The 18,505-nt window shown below is 42.1% G+C and overlaps 1 protein-coding gene across 2 annotated transcripts in view; it reads right to left on the bottom strand.

The window, feature by feature from the left end:
* Positions 1–17,042, bottom strand: part of abca3b (ATP-binding cassette, sub-family A (ABC1), member 3b) — a 115,139-nt gene extending 98,097 nt beyond the window's left edge. Inside the window, exons 1-4 of one of the 2 annotated variants that reach the window (XM_072559638.1) lie at positions 16,618–17,042; positions 4,207–4,449; positions 3,517–3,775; positions 2,688–2,818 (exon numbers count right to left, since the gene is read on the bottom strand). In XM_072559638.1, the coding sequence (XP_072415739.1) occupies positions 2,688–2,818; positions 3,517–3,775; positions 4,207–4,260 (444 nt within the window). In that variant the 5' untranslated portion in view covers positions 4,261–4,449; positions 16,618–17,042. Of the gene's footprint in view, positions 1–2,687; positions 2,819–3,516; positions 3,776–4,206; positions 4,450–10,938; positions 10,960–16,617 lie in introns of those variants that run through there. The other variant, XM_072559639.1, reaches the window with a different exon arrangement.
* Positions 17,043–18,505: the final 1,463 nt, after the last annotated feature.

The raw sequence follows: 18,505 nt of genomic DNA, 5'->3' as shown, positions 1-18,505 counted from the left end.
TCAGTAGTTTTCTTCAGAACCGGTAGTAGCTAGTAAAAGCTGGTATTTATGCTGACGACAAAGAGTAAGGGGGGGGGGGAAGAAGAGTAAGTATATAGGTGGACACAGGGCCCAGAGACAGCAAAAGAAAGGCAAACAAAGGGAGGGCTGACAGTAAGCCAGAGAAGGAGAAAAGCCAATAATAGAGAAAATGAGTAGGTGGAAATGGGTTGGCTGCGAAGGTTGACCTTGTCATGGCTGGGCCTCTGGTGTGGGGGTAGGACATAGAAGGAGATGTTCATGGTTTAATGTTATTGAACTCAATATGGAATTCTGAAGGCTGCAGGGTCCCCAAGTGAAAGGTGAAATGTTGTGCTTCCAGTTTACGCTGAGTCTTGATAAACTGCAGTAGGCCTGAGACAGAAATGTTGGCATGGGAACATGATGGTGTGTTGAAGTGGCAGGCAACTGGAAAGTCGGGGTCATTTTTTTGCAGACAGAACATAGGTGTTCTGCAAATCAGTTACTCAGTTCTTCCCCCAGTGTAGAGGAGACCACAATGTGAGCAGTGAATACAGTAGGGTAGATTGAGTGAAGTGTAGGTAATTCACTTCATCTGAAAGTGTGTCTGAAGCCTTGATAATGAGGAGGGAGAAGGAAGTAGGCAAATGTTGTACCTTATGCAATTGCATGGTGAGGTGACGTGGGAAGAGTTGAGAATGAAGGAGAAGTGGACCAGGATGTCCCAGTTAGAACGGTCCCTGTGAAATGCTGACAAGGCAGGAGAGTGAGTTGTGTGTCTACTAGTTGCATCCCGGTGGTGGTGGCTTATGATCCTTTGGATGCGGATGCTGGTGGGATGGAAAGTGAGGACCAGGGGGACCCTACTGGTATTGTGGGAAGATGCAGAAATGCAAAACAAAAACGGGATTTGACACAGCTAAGGGCGTTGTCAATGACTTACTCAACAACAACCTGCCAGAATGTTCTTCCTGCATGATGTATGAAGTGAGGAATGCCATTAGTGTCCCATCAAAGTACACCTGCATGAGGTGCACCCAACTGTCGCTCCTCCAAGACCGCGTTAGAGAACTGGAACTGGAGCAGGAGCTGGTGAACTTCGGATCATTCGGGAGGCAGAGTTTGTGACAGATAAGAGTTACAGGGAAGTAGTTACTCCTAGGCACAAAGAAAGCTGGGTAACTGTTAGAAGGGGAAGAAAACGGTCAGTGCAGGGATCCCCTGTTGTCGTTCCCCTGAAAAACAAGTATGCCATTTTGGATACTGTTGGGAAAAATGGCATGCATTGGGGTGCAGGTCTCTGGCACAGAGTCTGTCCCTGTTGCACAGAAAGGGGGAAAGGAGGAGAATGTTAGTCACTGGGGACTCAATAGTTAGAGGCTCAGATAGAAGGTTTGTTGGGAATGAAAGAGACACACGGCTGGTGTGTTGCCTCCCAGGTGCCAGGGTCCGTGATGTCTCGGATCATGTCTTTGGGGTCCTGAAGGGAGAAGGTGACCAGCCCAAAATTGTGGTCCTCATAGGTACCAACAACATAAGTAGAAAGAGAGATAGGGATGTAAAGCAGGATTTCAGGGAGCTGGGTGGAAGCTGAGAGTTGGAACAATGAGCTGTTAGCTCTGATTTGTTACCCATGCCACGTGATAGTGAGGCGAAGAACAGGGAGAGATATCAGCTGAACACATGGCTGCAGGGATGGTGCAATGAGCCTTATGTCTGTCGTAGGAAAAAGTTTGGAAATTATTATAAGAGAAAGGATTTATAATCATCTAGCAAGCAACAATTTGATTGGATATAGTAAAAATGGTTTTGTTAAGGGCAGGTCATGTCTCACAAATCTCATTGAGTTTTTTGAGAAGGTGACCAAGCATGTGGATGATGGTAGGGCAGTTGCTGTGGTGTACATGGATTTCAGTAAAGCCTTTGATAAGGTTCTACATGGTAAGCTATTGGAAAAAATGTGGAGGCATGGGATTGAGGGTGATTTAGCAGTTTGGATTAGAAACTAGCTTTCTGTAAGAAGGCAGCGAGTGGCGGTTGATGGAAAATATTCAGCCTGGAGTCCGATTACTAGTGGTGTACCACAAGGATCTGTTTTGGCACCACTGCTGTTTGTCATTTTTATAAATGACTTGGATGCAGGCACAGGTGGATGGGCCAGTAAGTTTGCAGATGACACTACAGTCGGTGGTGTGTGGACAGTGTGGAACAATGTTGCAGGTTGCAGGGGGACTTGGATAAACTGCAGGATTGGGCTGAGCGGTGAGAAATGGAGTTTAATACAGATAAATGTAAGGTGATTCACTTTGGAAAGAATAACAGGAAGACAGAATACTGTCAATGAAAAGATTCTTGGTAGTGTGGGTGTGCAGAGGGATCTTGGTGTCCATGTACATAGATCAACATGAACTCCCATCTGCAATAAATCTGACTTCTATCAAAACAAAATACAGAAAATATACTAAAGCATCAGCAATTAAATTCAATTTGTATGGAGCATTAAAACACAGAGTGATATTGGAAAATGTTACCTTTGCAACTTTGGCCAGCAAAGAAAGAATTTACATAATTGTCACTAAATCATGTACATACAATGTTAAAGACTCAGTAAACAGCACATATGTAGATTGATAAGGATCCACTATACAGCATGTGCCCTTGGTAATGATTCACTACATAGCACATACCTGCAGCGGTAAACGCTCATCTTGATGCTTAAAGTCATGGTCGATTACAAGGGCTACCAGAATTTTCTCTGCCGACTTATTTTCCGATCTTATAAAATCATTAAATTGAGCTTCTGTTTGGAAACCTACAACTGCAAATTAAAGAAAATGTCTGTAATCAATGAGCTAAACACCACAGATGATGGAAATCTGTAATGAAAATGCAAAATATTGGAAACACTCAGCAGTTTTGGCAGCAGCTATGCAGAGAGAAACAGTTTTAATGTTTATGGTTAACTAAGTTTTAATGAAATGTCAGCATCTGAAACATGAACTGTTTCTCTCATCACAGCCAAGCATTTTCAACTTTTCTGTCTTTATTTCTGAATTCATAACGCAAGTTATATAGGGTTAACCTTTTGGTGGTTTGGGTTAGATTGGGTGTCATGCCCAGATGTTAATGAGTGTTGTAACCTGTGTTTTTTAAAAATATTGTTTAATGGTATGCAAGCAGCGCTGGCAAGGCTAGTGTTCATTGACCATTCCCACCTGTCCTTGAGAAGGTTGTAGTGAGTTGCTGTCTTGATCTCAGTGTTAATGAATATCGTGGATTAATACAGTGGCTTGATACTAATCAATAAGCAAGTGATCAATAATTCAAAACCCAAATAGTAAATTGTAAAGGAATTCACAAATTGTCATGAAAGCACAAAACAAACCCCTTAAACCAGCTAGATGGACAACCATAACCTTTTACTCCTTAACCATCTAATCCAACAGGATAAAAGCTGAATTGCATCCCTGATTGCTCCCAGTAAAAGGACGGTGAACTAGAATGTTGGAAGCTTACTTTTAACGATCCTCCGCAGGCTGTCTTTCACCAGCTTTGCAATGGTCTCCACTGCAGTCACATTGGAGGGAATGTAAACCAAACTCCATTTGGCTGTCGGGTGTTGGGGGAAATATGGAATATCATAAATATAAAATGGAGGATATGTGGTTGCATTTGGATATTGCACAGAGTTAACTCGCTGTCTGAGAATTATAAGAATTGCAGCAAATAAAAGTGGCAGGCTTATCTCAACGATGGTTACCAATACTTGGCGTTTCTGCAGTAAAACAAAAGTAAGATTGGTAAATCTAACAATTACAAAATTCTTTAAGCAGTACATTGTCAGCATAGATATATACAGTAAACATTACCCACCATGAAGCAGATCAAAAGATCAAAATTCACATCAGGTCAGGGTGCAATCTCAGCCTTCCTGTCAGGTCTAATAGGAGTTTGTCCCAAACTGATGGGGTTAACTTCATGGATTCATACGTGGACAAGTCAGCTTGTCTGACTCTCAGCACTGCATCGAGACAAATCTCAGCTAGTGTCTGTGACAGCTTAAGCCCAGCTAGATCCAGCTATAGCTACTTACAGAAGTAGACAGGAGCAGTGCTTGAGGGTTTAGCTATTAGAATGAAAGTTCAAGCATCCATACATCCACACACAAATTCTTCTCTGTACCACTGGTTGTAAAATTTTACTTACTTGCAACACATAATTCTTCCAAAGAAGTAGGCCAAATTGCCGAAGTCGGGTCATCCTGAATTTAAGACCAACTCCAAAATATGACAAGAATATGCTTCCTAACAGGGGGATGGAGCACAATGGATGCAGTTAGTTCCAATATGCAGCTTTCAAAACATTATCACGGACTGCAGCCAACGGAGATGTCGTGTGTCAGTTTGAATGAGTTGTTTTGGCTCCTCCATCAGGCCAGTCAGTGCCCCTCTAAAGAGAGAGGAAGGAAGCACTTATATAGCATACATCCCAAACAAAAGTCAATGATGTACTGTACTTTTGAAGTGTTGCCAGGTTTTATAATAAAGGCAACTTTCAAAATTCACAGACATTTTTATAGCTCATGTCAATAGTTGTGAACAGAATCACTATAGCTCAAATTCCAGATAAGCAACATTATTCAAAGCCTTTGGTGACTAATTGAATTGTTAGAGCTGTGAAAACCACCTGCCCTCCCCAGTCCCAGAACTGTGTGTCTACTGAAAATATTTAAGGTATATACATTAGGGGGGTGTTGTTGATGATTACAAGGCACTTCCAATTGGTCACAGCAATTTGAGTTATGTTTCATCAAACTTGGTTTGCATCTCCACTCCCAAATCCCACCCCAAAGTTACAATTTGAATTGTATCTAATCCTTGCTGCACCTATCTTGGAAATGTTTATTAGGTCAATGTGCAGGGGGTGTTACTCTCTTTCTGATCCATGCTTTATTACCCTGCGCGTCTTTCTTGGGACAGCGTAGAATGAGCTTTACTCTTGTTATATTGTGTTGTAATTGTCCAGAGCATTTGATGCGATCTTGTTCAAATGCAACACTATTCCAAAATACAAATCTGAGCTTTTTCAGACTAATCCTCGCAAGAATAATTCTAAATACCTTAACAATGCTCTTGTATCAGCACCATGAATAGAGGCAGAATGCTAATGAAACATAGAGTCATAGAGATGTACAGCATGGAAACAGACCCTTCGGCCCAACCCGTCCATGCTGACCAGGTATCCCAACCCAATCTAGTCCCACCTGCCCGCATCCGGCTCATATCCCTCCAAACCCTTCCTATTCATCTACCCATCAAAATGCCTCTTAAATGGTGCAATTGTACCAGCCTCCACCACTTCCTCTGGCAGCTCATTCCATATGCGTATCACCCTGTGTGAAAAGGTTGCCCCTTAGGTCTCTTTTATATCTTTCCCCTCTCACCCTAAACCTATGCCCTCTCGTTCTGGACTCCGCGAACCCAGAGAAAAGTCTTTGTCTATTTATCCTATCCATGCCCCTCACAATTTTGTAAAACTCTATAAGGTCACCCCTCAGCCTCCGACGGTCCAGGGAAAACAGCCCCAGCCTGTTCAGCCTCTCCCTATACTCAAATCCTCCAACCATGGCTACATACTTGTAAATCTTTTCTGAACCCTTTCAAGTTTCACAACATCTTTCCGATAGGAAGGAGACCAGAATTGCACGCAATATTCCAACAGTGGCCGAACCAATGTCCTGTACAGCTGCAACATGATCTCCCAACTCCTGTACTCAATACTCTGACCAATAAAGGAAAGCATACCAAACACCTTCTTCACTATCCTATCTACCTGTGACTCCACTTTCAAGGAGATATGAACCTGCACTCCAAAGTCTCTGTTCAGCAGCACTCCCTAGGACCTTACCATTAAGTATATAAGTCCTGCTAAGATTTGCTTTCCCAAAATGCAGCACCTCGCATTAATCTGAATTAAACTCCATCTGCCACTTCTCAGCCTATTGGCCCATTTGGTCCAGATCCTGTTGTAATCTGAGGTAACCCTCTTTGCTGTCCACTACACCTCCAATTTTGGTGTCATCTGCAAACTTACGAACCGTACCTCTTATGCTCACGTGCAAATCATTTATGTAAATGTCAAAAAGTAGAGGAACCAGCACCGATCCTTGTGGCACTCCATTGGTCACAGGCCTCCAGTCTGAAAAACAACCCTCCACCACCACCCTCTGTCTTCTATCTTTGAGCCAGTTCTGCATCCAAATGGCTAGTTCTCCCTGTATTCCATAAGATCTAACCTTGCTAATCAGTCTCCCATGGGGAACCTTGTCAGACGCCTTACTGAAGTCCATGTAGATCACATCTACTGCTCTGCCCTCATCAATCCTGTTTGTTACTTCTTCAAAAAACTCAATCAAGTTTGTGAGACATGATTTCCCACGCACAAAGTCATGTTGACTATCCCTAATCAGTCCTTGCCTTTCCAATACATGTACATCCTGTCCCTCAGGATTTCCTCAAAAAACTTGCCCACCACAGAGTTCAGGCTCACTGGTCTATAGTTCCCTACCTTTACCACCCTTCTTAAACAGTAGCACTACGTTTGCTAACCTCCAGTCTTCTGGCACCTCACCTGTGTCTATTGATGATATAAATATCTCTGCAAGAGGCCCAGCAATCTCTTTTCTGGCTTCCCACAGAGTTCTCGTGTACACCTGATCAAGTCCTGGGGATTTATCCACCTTTACCCATTTCAAGACATCTAGCACCTCCTCCTCTGTAATCTGGACATCTTGCAAGATGTCACCATCTATTTCCCTACAGTCTCTATCTTCCATATCCTTTTCCACAGTAAATACTGATGCAAAATATTCATTTAGTATCTCCCCCATTTTCTGTGACTCCACACAAAGGCTGCCTTGCTGATCTTTGAGGGACCCTATTCTCTCCCTAGTTACCCTTTTGTCCTTAATACATTTGTAAAAACCCTTTGGATTCTCCTTAATTCTATTTGCCAAAGCTATCTCATGTCCCCTTTTTGCCCTCCTGATTTCCTTCATACGTATACTGCTACTTCCTTTATACTCTAAGGATTCACTTGATGTGCCCTGTCTATACCTGACATATGCTTCCTCCTTTTTCTTAACCAAACCCTCAATTTCTTTAGTCATCCAGCATTCCCTATACCTATCAGCCTTTCCTTTCACCCTGACAGGAATATACTTTCTCTGGATTCTTGTTACCTCATTTCTGAAGGCTTCCCATTTTCCAGCCGTCCCTTTACCTGCGAACATCTGCTTCCAATCAGCTTTCAAAAGTTCTTGCCTAATACCATCAAAATTGGCCTTTCTCTAATTTTGAACTTCAACTTTTAGATCTGGTCTATCCTTTTCCATCACTATTTTAAAACAAATAGATTTATGGTCGCTGGCCCCAAAGTGCTCCCCCACTGGCACCTCAGTCACCTGCCCTGCCTTATTTCCCAAGAGTAGGTCAAGTTTTGCACCTTTTCCAGTAGGTACATCCACATACTGAATCAGAAAATTGTCTTGTACACACTTAAGAAATTCCTCTCCATCTAAACTTTTAACACTATGGCAGTCCTAGTTGATGTTTGGAAAGTTAAAATCCCCTACCACAACCATCCTATTATTCTTACAGATAGCTGAGATCTCCTTACAAGTTTGTTTCTCAATTTCCCTCTGACTATTAGGGGGTCTATAATACAGTCCCAATAAGGTGATCATCCCTTTCTTATTTCTCAGTTCCACCCAAATAACTTTCCTGGATGTATTTCCGGGAATATCCTCCCTCAGCACAGCTGTAATGCTATCCCTTATCAAAAATGCCACTCCCCCTCCTCTCTTGCCTCCCTTTCTATCCTTCCTGTAGCACTTGTATCCTGGAACATTAAGCTGCCAGTCCTGTCCATCCTGAGCCATGTTTCTGTAATTGCTATGATATCCCAGTCCCATGTTCCTAACCATGCTCTGAGTTCATTTGCCTTCCCTGTTAGGCCCCTTGCATTGAAATAAATACAGTTTAATTTATTAGTCCTACCTTGTCCCTGCCTGCCCTGACTGTTTGACTTGCCTTTGTTCTCAGTCTCAGATTGATCTCCTTATTCACTATCTCCCTGGGTCCCCCCCAAACCACCCCCCTCACAAAACCACCCTCCTCCCCCCCACATACACACACCTCCCCAACCTTACTAGTTTAAATCCTCCCAAGCAGTTCTAGCAAATTTCCCTGCCAGTATATTAGTCCCCTTCCAATTTAGGTGCAATCCATCCTTCTTGTACAGGTCACTTCTACCCCAAAAGAGATTCCAATGATCCAAAAATTTGAATCCTTCTCCCATACACCAGCTTCTCAGCCATGCATTCATCTGCTCTATCCTGCTATTCCTGCCCTCACTAGCTCGTAGCACTGGGAGTAATCCAGATATTACTACCCTTGAGGACCTCCTTTTTAAATTTCTGCCTAACTCTCTGTAATCTCCCTTCAGAACCTCAACCTTTTCACTTCCTATATCGTTGGTTCCAATGTGGACAATGACCTCTTGTTGGCCCCTTTCTCCCGTGAGAACATTTAGGACCCTCTCTGAGATATCCTTGATCCTGGCACCAGGGAAACAACACACCATTCTGCTTTTTCTCTGCTGGCCACAGAAACGTCTGTCTGCTCCTCGGACTACAGAATCCCCTAACACAATTGATCTCTTGGAAGCCGACGTACCAGTCGTTGCATTAGAGCCAGTCTCAATACCAGAAACTTAGCTGTTTGTGCTACATTCCCCTGAGAATCAATCACCCCCTACATTTTCCAAAACAGCATACCTGTTTGAAATGGGTCTATCCACAAAAGTCTCCTGCCCTAGGTGCCTACCTCTCTTACCTTTCCTGGAGTTAACCCATCTATGTGACTGTATCTGAGACTTTCTCCCATTCCTATAACTGCCATCCATCACATACTATTGCTGTTGCAAATTCCTCATTGCTTCTAACTGTCTCTCCAACCAATCCATTCGATCTGATAAGATTCGCGAGACAACCAAAGAGTGATACAGTGGAGCAGAGTGAGAAGCAAATAGTGAGAGACAGAGGCAAGTGAAGAGATACTGAATCAACAGAAAGAGTGTGAGGAAAGCAGAGATGAGAGGGAGACAAAGACAGTGAGGGGCAAATAACGAAGAGAGGCAGAGAAATATATATCAAGGGAGAAAGACAAACAGCAAGAGAGTAAAGAGAGAGAGAGAGAGAGAGAGAGAAAGATGGAGCAAAGGAAAGAGAGATAGAAAACAAGAGAGGGAGACTAAACAAGAGAGAAAGGCAAACAGTGATGAGGTGAGATGGGCAACGAGAGAAGCAAACATACAGCAAGATAAAGCAAGATAGAAAGCAAGAGGAGACAAAGCAAGAAACATAGACAGTGAAGAGAAAGGGGGGGAGACACAGACAGCAAGAACAGGGTGACAGAAAGCAATAGACAGGCCAGTTGAGAAAGAAAAGGACTGAAAACAACCAGCAAGAGAAAGGCAGACAGCATGATAGAGAGAGCTAAAAGAATGAATGAGGAAGAGACAGATAAGGAGAAAGTGGAAAAGAGAAACAGACAGAGATAAAAAGAGACAGAGAGAAAAACAACCAATGGATCAATTCAAACTTCAGCAGAACCAAGAATGTCTCGTAATCTCATCTTTCCACAAAATTGAAGGTTTTTGCTAGAATTTTCTATATACGTAAATACAGAAATATTTAACAAGTTTCGTAGAAGTTATTAAAGTTCAGAGTTCACTTTTTAAAACAGTACCTTACGAATTGAAATATATTAAGCAATGAGTGAACAATCCACCAGTATGTAAAAGTCTCTCTGTTCTGAAGAAGGGTGACTGGACCTGAAATGTTAAGTCTGATTTCTCTCAACAGATTCTGCCAGACCTGCTGAGCTTTTCCAGCAATTTCTGTTTTTGTTCTTGATTCGATTATTTGAAGGATCTCATCTGTATTTTCCATGAATTGTGTTAGGATATGAGTAAGATTGTAGAGTTTAATAAGTGATCATCATGGTGAAACATTAACTGACATCCTCTCTCCAAGGTGGGACCTGACTTGTTCAGTGTTTCCAGCATGTTCATTTGTGCCTAATTTCTAGCATCTGAAGTATTTTCCTTTTGGTTTAAAATGTGAACAATTCCAAATGATAGTGAGTTCAATAATCACCAATACTATTGCATGAACTAATTTTCATTCCTGTTCTCACCTTTACCTAGAAAATTTCATTAACATCTGGGAATGGAGGGTTTATAAGGAGAGGCAGAATAGGCTGGGACTTTTCTTCATGGGAGTGTCGGAGGTTGAGGGGTGACCTTGTAGAGGTTTTTAAAATCATTAAGGGTACAGATAAGGTGAATGGCAAGTGCCTTTTTCCTAAGATGGGGGGATTTCAATACTTGGGGGCATATTTTTCAAGTGAGAGGAGAAAGATTTTAAAAATTCATGGGGGCAATATTTTTTACATGTGTGTGGAATGAACTTCTAGAGGAAGTGGCGGATGCAGGTACAGTCATAACATTTAAAAGTCATTTAGATAAGCACATGAATAGGAACAGTTTGAGGGGATATGGGCCAAATGCAGGCAGGTGGGACTAGTTTTGTTTGGGATTATGGTTAGAGTGGACCAGTTGAACCGAAAGATCTGTTTCCACGCTGTATGACTCTATAACAACGTTTTTCATTTCCCACCCCTTCTGTTTCATTATCTCCGCTTATCCCTCTCATGTTCAGACTTCTATCAATGCACACACTATGTGGATCAAATTTCTCCTAATCCCAGTTTCGATAATAACTCCATTTCCTTCTGTTTCTCTATTTCATCAATCTAACAACCTCATGTTCCACGTTAGAGATTCTAAAGTATCATTAAAATTAGCCATACTCACCAAGAGGTACAGTGTGCACTATTTACTGTATAATGGAGGATTATTTGCTGCATTATTTCCTGAAGTCTTCAAATTTTCAACTTCCTTCGCTCTCACTTGTTAATCAACACAATGACAGCACTGTGACATCTGAGCCGAGGTGCTCTTGTTTGTGAAATGTATTATGTGAACGAATGTTCTAGAAGATGCTTGTGTTTCCCTTGGGGCAGGTTTATATCATTCTCGTTAGAATTTAAATTTGGGATAGGCTATTTTGTTTAAAATCAACAAATTGCATTTACAGGATGTCTTTTACCCAGTCTGACTCCAGAGCACCCTTTAATCACGAGATCCTTTAAGTCATTTGACTGCAGGGAACCCTTCAATAATGCTCATTACTGCAAACTATTAGATGACCTGCATATACAAAACTTGAAAAATATTTTAAAGATTGGCTCCCATCTGTCCCTTAACAGCTATGGGAGCAATTAAGAGCAGTTTTCACTTTCCTACAGGGAGAATATTCCCCTTGGAAAGGAAACAATGATGTTGATTCAAATGGCATTTCCCTAGCAACACCCAATTGTGTAGCACAAGCTGGAGATTCTGGTTTAACAACAAATGCAACATGAAGCAGGTGTTGATCATTGTAGCTTCTAGCTTACATATGTTTCTAGTGGTGCAGTGGTTGTATCCCTATCTGTGGGCCAGGAGGCCTGGGTTCAAGTCCCACCTGCTCCAGAGGTGTGCAATAATACGTCTGAATACGTTGATTAAAAAATACATACATGCTGTAAGGGGAATCCTATGGTGCAGTGTACTGTCCCCACCTCTGAACCAGGAAGTCTGGGTTCAAATCCCACTTGCTCCGGAGATGTACATTGATATTGCTGAACACGTTGATTTAAAATATGTGTGTTTTTAAGCTGCAATTTGCATAACTTGTGCAGTTCAGTTCTAAAAATAAATTTTCTATTATTGAAAAAAAATCTATGTGCCACTTCAGTGTTCAGAAATCATCTACCACCTTTCAATGACCAGGTTCAAACCATTAACCCCCACCTTCGACACAGGATAAATTAATCATCCAAACGGTCCTTCCAGGCAGGCATTTGTCCACCTGTGAATGCTAGAACAGCTGAATGGTCTCCTAGTAGTCATCGCTTCCCTTACACACAAACATTTCAGAAAATAGACCATCTAGCCCAACAAATTTGTCCAGCATCAATGCTTCATCTAATATTCCTCTCACAGTGGTCTGTGACCAGCAGCGTTCCATAATCGTTGCTGGGTCCACTTTTGTTTGTCACTTATATAAATGATTTAGATGAGAATACAGAAAGCATTGTTAGTAGGTTTGCAGATGACACCAAGATTGGTAGCATATTGGACAATAAAGAAGGTTATCAAAGATTACAAAGAGATCTTGATCAATTGAATCAATGGGCTGAAGAGTGGCAGATGGGGTTTAATTTGGATAAATGCATTTCGGTAAAATAAACAAAGGCAGGACTTACTTACAAGTCGGGCTTTGGGTAGTGTTGTAGAACAGAGAGATCTAGGGGTTCAATCACGTAATTCTTTGAAGTTTGCATCACATACAGATAGAGTGGTTAAGACGACATTTAGCATGCTTGCCTTCATTGCTCAGATCTTTGTATATAGGAGTTGGGGGCATTTTGTTGAGGTTGCACAGGATTTTGGTGAGTGTCCACTGTTGGTCTCCCGGTTGCAGGAAATATATTATTAAGCTGGAGAGGGTTTAGAAGAAATTTACCAGGATTTTGCTGGGAATGAAGAGTTCGAGTTATAGGGAAAGACTGGATAAGCTAGGACTTTTTCCTCGTTGGAGCATAGGCAGTTGAGAGGTGACCTTGTACAGATTTATGTAATAATGAGGGGTATAGCTAAGGTGAGTGACAGGTGCCTTTCCACGAGGGTGGGAGATTTCAAGACCAGGGACATATTTTTCAGGTGAGAGGAGAAAGATTTAAAAAAAGACATGAGGGGCATTTTGTTTTTTACACAGAGAGTGGTTTTTGTGTGGAATGAACTTCCAGAGAAAGTAGTGGATATAGGTAGTTACAATGTTTAAAAGACATTTAGATAAGTACATGAATAAAAAATGTTTGGAGTGATATAGGCCAAGTGCAGGCAGGTAGGAGTAGATTTTGGGATTATGGTTGGTATGGACTGGTTGGACCGAACAGTCTGTTTCCATGCTGTATGAATCAATGACTGCATAAGATGCTGCCATAGTCAAAATGAAAGAAGTAGTTATGAACTGATTGGGTTAAAAATCAATAATGAGGCTCTACTGAAAATTGAGAACTCACCAGGAACAGATGGGATGCATCTGATGGTGTAAGAAGCAAAGGTAGAAATTAAAGGGAGGAACTGACTGTGATCTTTCAATACACATTCTGTATTGGGGTAGTGCCAGAGTTTTACAGAATTGCAAATGTTACAGTCTAGTTTAAACAAAAGTGGATAAGGATCAGCCCACAATTATAGATCAGTGATTGGAAAGCTTTTAGGTACAATAATTTGTAACAAAATTAGAAGTCATTTGGACAAGTAAAAATTGATTGGAGAAAGTCAGTCCTGTACTTAGATTTTATTTCAAAAATATATTCATAAAAATTATCCTTATGTACATTCAGGTACTAAAGCAGTTCTGTACAGTCTTTACATATCAAACAAAACAAACATTGGATGTTTTTAGATCACTGTACTGTCCAATAAAAATGTAAAACAGGTCCTGTTGCTGGACAAGCTCCTTGTGGTATGAGCAAACTATTGCATCTTCACAAGGTTGAGGCAGCTGTCCTGTTCCTCTCTGAGGACATTGAATCCAGCCCTATGGCCCTGATTGAGACAAAGCCAGAAAGCTCCAGTTTCACGTCATGCTCCAAGTACAGTGGGGGCCCGTTCAGTTGTCAGATCCTTTTGGTGCCTCAAATATATGTAAATATAGTCTGTATATGTAAGAAATGCCTTGGATTTTTCTGCAACTGCAGGGAATGACAAATACCAATGTTCGCTTGCAAAGACTGTTCAGAAATGCTTCAGTAACTGCATGTTCTTAAAGATTTTTCATCTTTGCATTAAAAAATGATCAATCAGAAAAATTAGGTGAGGGGGTCTCCTCTCTGACCTATCTATGGAACCATTGTTTGACCCCTCTGCGCAGGGGAGCTGGGTTGTTACAATCCATACATACAACCTCTACATGCCAGCAGATGCCCTGACCTTCCTGGGAAGTACATTCAGCTTGAAGCAGGCAACACTGATGTAGTTGACCCCTTCGGAATCTAGATCAGCAAGCAACAGGTCAAGATGATCCTAAAGATGGATGCCAGTGGGAACATCCTCCATCTGCATTTCAGCTTTGTGGTTGAAGGGAGCTGAGGCTATTTGACATATGTGTGGCAGCCTTGAGTGTGCTGAACCTATGGGGGGGTGAGGGCACACAGCAACAGACTGCAAAGCGGCCCTCTGCAGAAACTGCAAACAGGGGGGCACCTGACCAAGAACTGCAAAGAATCCAAGAGCTGCAACCTGCTTAGGGAAGCAGGCCATCTGCACAAGGGCTGTTCAAGACGGGGGACGGCAAATGGACAAATGGCCAGAAGTTGCAACTCAAGCTGTGGACCCCAAAAGGACAGTAAGGAGCCACCCTCGGTGGGAATGTTGGGATTCCCTGATTCATAATCCAGGGAAATAATTCACATGTAACTGGCAACTTCAATGAAGTTCTTTTGGGCTGCTCATTCCCTCAATTCTGTGCCCACCCTTATTTTGGGATTGAAGTTCTGATAGTTTTTTAATGGTAGAACCATTTGTCAACATTTATTTTGACTTGCAGACACCCAATCAACCCAGACATTAAACAAAAATGTATCTGTGTTCATTTCCCTTGTTCTAAGAAACTGGATCAAAGGCCAATTAAGAGCAAAATTGTCACTTGAATAAATTAAATCTGCAATAGTTCTACAGAAGCGAGCTTCTCTATTTATTTCCCGCTAACCATAATTGCTTGGTTATGATAAGATCACATCCATTCCCTGCAATAAATGCACCTTTATATCAACTACATCATGAACAAATTTGGGATTTGATGATAGTGCATCATAAAGCTTTTAGGTTTACAGTTTAATAATATAGTAAATTGCTAAGTCATTCCCTTCACATGTATTCAAACAGAAGAATTTAAACTAAATCAAACATGTCAATGCTATAGAGCCGACATCAATCTTGCCAGAATCAGCTGGGACAATAATTAAATACGAAATATTTCAAAACCCTTGTTGTTATGTGACAATTAACGATCAAAAAAGATAGCTGACAGAATGCAAATCCTGTGATCAGCAGTGTGCTGCACAGATGAGTGCTGGGTCCATTGTTTTTTGTCATTAATCTAAATGATTTTGATGTGAATATAGGAGATATGGCGAGTAAGTTTGCAGATGACACCAAAATTGGTAGTGTGGTGGACAGCGAAGATGACTACTTTGGAGTACAACAGATGGGCAAGTGAGCCAAGGAGTGGCAGATGGAGTTTAATTTAGATAAAGGTGAGGTACTGCATTTTGGTAAGACAAATCAGGGCAGGACTTATACACTTAATGGTAAGGTCCTGGAGAGTGTTGCCAAACAGACTTGGGATACAGACTCATTGCTCTTTGAAAATGGAGTCGCAGCTAGACGGGGTAGTGAATGTGGTACTTGGTACACTTGCATTTATTGGAGAGTGCATTGACTAGAGGAGTTAGGAGGTCATGTTGCACCTGTACAGGACATTGGTTAGGCCACTTTTGCAATACCGCATTCGATTCTAGACTCGCTGTTACAGGAAAGATGTTGTGAAACTGGAGATGGTTCAGAAAAGACTTACAAGGATGTTGCTAGGGTTGGAGGATTTGAGCTCGAGGGAAAGGCTGAATAGGCTGATACTTTTTTACCCCTGGACTGTCACAGGCTGAGGGGTGACCCTATAAAGGCTTATAAAATCGTGAGGAACATAGATAGGGTGAATATTCAAGGTCAGGAGTGTCCAAAACTAGAGGGCATAAGTTTAAGGTGAAAGGAGTAAGATTTAAAAGCAGCCAAAGGGACAGCATTTTCATGCAGAGGGTGGTGCATATATATGGAATGAATTGCCAGAGTTATTGGTGGATTACAACATTTAAAAGGCATCTGGGTGGGTATATGAATAGGAAGGGTTTAAAGGGATATGGACCAAATGCTGCTAAATAGAACTAGATTAATGCAAGTTGGACCAATGTACATCTACAGAGAGACTGGTCTCGTAAAATCTGTCTCATTGAAAAAGCGAGTTGAGCAGAAAGAAAATTGAAATATACTGTTCCATTCGTTGTAGATGATCACGGAGAGGTACAAAACACGGAACAACACATGAGGCATATATAAAAAAAATCAATCCCCATATTGGCCAATACACTCATACAGTAATTGGTGCCCAATTCATTCCCCCACCAAGAATGATGCCCACAAATACTACAGCCCAGCTTCGCCCCCCGCTGGATGTGAATGCATTCGATTCCTCCAGTTGAAGTCCCCACTATTCCATGCCTGCTAACAGCTTCTACGAATAACTCATACGCAGATCCCTCCAGCAACCCCTTCCAGTCCCGTCTCCGGATCTTCCTAAGTCTACTATCCTATCCCCTCACTCACCTCATCTTCAGCCGCCACAACGCCTAGCGCCAGCTTAACCATGAAGAACCTGCCCCGCCCACACGCACCAATCAGCGCTTCAGTCACCCACTGACCTCGCCCACCCACCTTTCACCTGCTATTGGTCAATCCCAACAGTCACTCAAATGGCCATGACGCCACAAAGTGAAATCGGAATGATCTCTACCACCAGTCACGGTGACACCCCAATTACTGCCTGGCTCGGTGTCCGTCCCCCGCCAAATCAGAGTTCGTCTCTTTATTCCTAAAAACAAACCTCGCTCTGTGCCTCTGGTGTTTGTATATCACCGCCGCTCCCTTGGCTGCAGTTAACATGCAGAGTAGCTAGGACCTCTGCTAAACTAAACTTGCTACCTTTCCCGTCTTCTAACATTCTTATGAGGAAATAAAGCCAGTAAACTACATTTTGTGATGGCTAACCTTCCTCTGTTAGAACTCAGTAATTTAACAAAACTGCGAAGGTTATCTCAGAGTACAACAGGAAATCGATCAAACAGACTGATGAGTGGCAGATGGACCTTAATTTAGATAAATGTTAGGTTTTGCAATTTGGTAAGGCAAATCAGGGCAAGATACACTTAATGGGGAGTATTAGATTAGGCAAAAGTGAGGACTGCAGATGCTGGAAACCAGAGTTTAGATTAGCGTGGTGCTGCAAAAGCCCTGCAGGTCAGGCAGCATCCGAGGAGCAGGAAAATCGACGTTCCGGGCAAAAGCCCTTCATCAGGAATGGAGGCATGGAGCCTCCAGGGTGGAGTATTGCCAAACAGAAACATCGTAGGTTCGAGATTAATTGAAGGTGGAGTCACATGTAGACAGTTTAGTGAAGGCAGCATTAGTACACTTGCCTTTATTGGTCAGTGGGGAGAATATGTTTGGGATGTCATGTTGCAGCTGTACAGTACATTGGTTAGGCCACTGTTGGATTACAGAATTCAACTCTGGTCTCACTGCTACAGGAAAAATGTTAAACTTGAAAGAGTGCAAAAAAAATTAGCAGGGTTGGAGCATTTCACCAGAGGGACAAGCTGAATTAGGCTGGGGCTGTTTTTCCTGGAGCACCAAAGAGTGTTGGGTGACCTTTAGAGAGGTTTATAAAAGCATAAGGCACATGGATAAGGTGAATAGCTAAGGTCTTTTTCCCTAAGGTAGGGAAATTCAAAACTAGAGGGCATAGGTTTAAGATTAGATTAGATTCCCGACAGTGTGGAAACAGGCTGTTCGGGCCAACACGTCCACACCGACCCTCTGAAGAGCCACCCGTCCAGTCCCATTCCCCCACATTTAGCCCTGCAACTAACACTACGGGCAATTTAGCATAGCCAATTCACCTAACCTGCGCATCTTTGAACTGTAGGAGGAAACGGGAGCACCTAGAGGAAACCCATGCAGACACAGGGAGAATGTGCAAACTCCACACAGACAGTTGCCCGAGGTATGAATTGAACGCAGGCACTGTGAGGCAGCAATGCTAACCATGAAGATGAAAGAGCAAACTTTTTTTGATAGAGAAAGCAGGCACCACTGGGATTTGAACCCAGGATCTCCTATTTACACTGAGATTGGAATGATTGCTGGTATAATTATGAATATTTAAAATGCATGTGGATGGGTACATGAATTGGAAGGGTTGAGATGGATACAGGGTAAATGCTAACAGGAGCAACTAGATTAATTTAGGATAGCTGGTCAGTATGGTTTCATGCTAAAGCTCTGTGACTCCATAATCACCACTTTGTCCTGAAAAAGAGTATCACCATTTGAAGAAATAAAACATTCTCAACTTTAGATGGACATCTGAACCCTGCAGTAGTGTTATTAAGTTAATCCTCATTGGCACAAATACAATTGTAGGCACAGCCTTCCA

The sequence above is a fragment of the Chiloscyllium punctatum genome, chromosome 40 (genome assembly GCF_047496795.1).
Source record: "Chiloscyllium punctatum isolate Juve2018m chromosome 40, sChiPun1.3, whole genome shotgun sequence".
In the NCBI taxonomy this organism is placed as follows: domain Eukaryota; kingdom Metazoa; phylum Chordata; class Chondrichthyes; order Orectolobiformes; family Hemiscylliidae; genus Chiloscyllium; species Chiloscyllium punctatum.
Note: the sequence above shows the minus strand (reverse complement) of the source record. Positions and strands in the feature narration are given on the sequence as shown.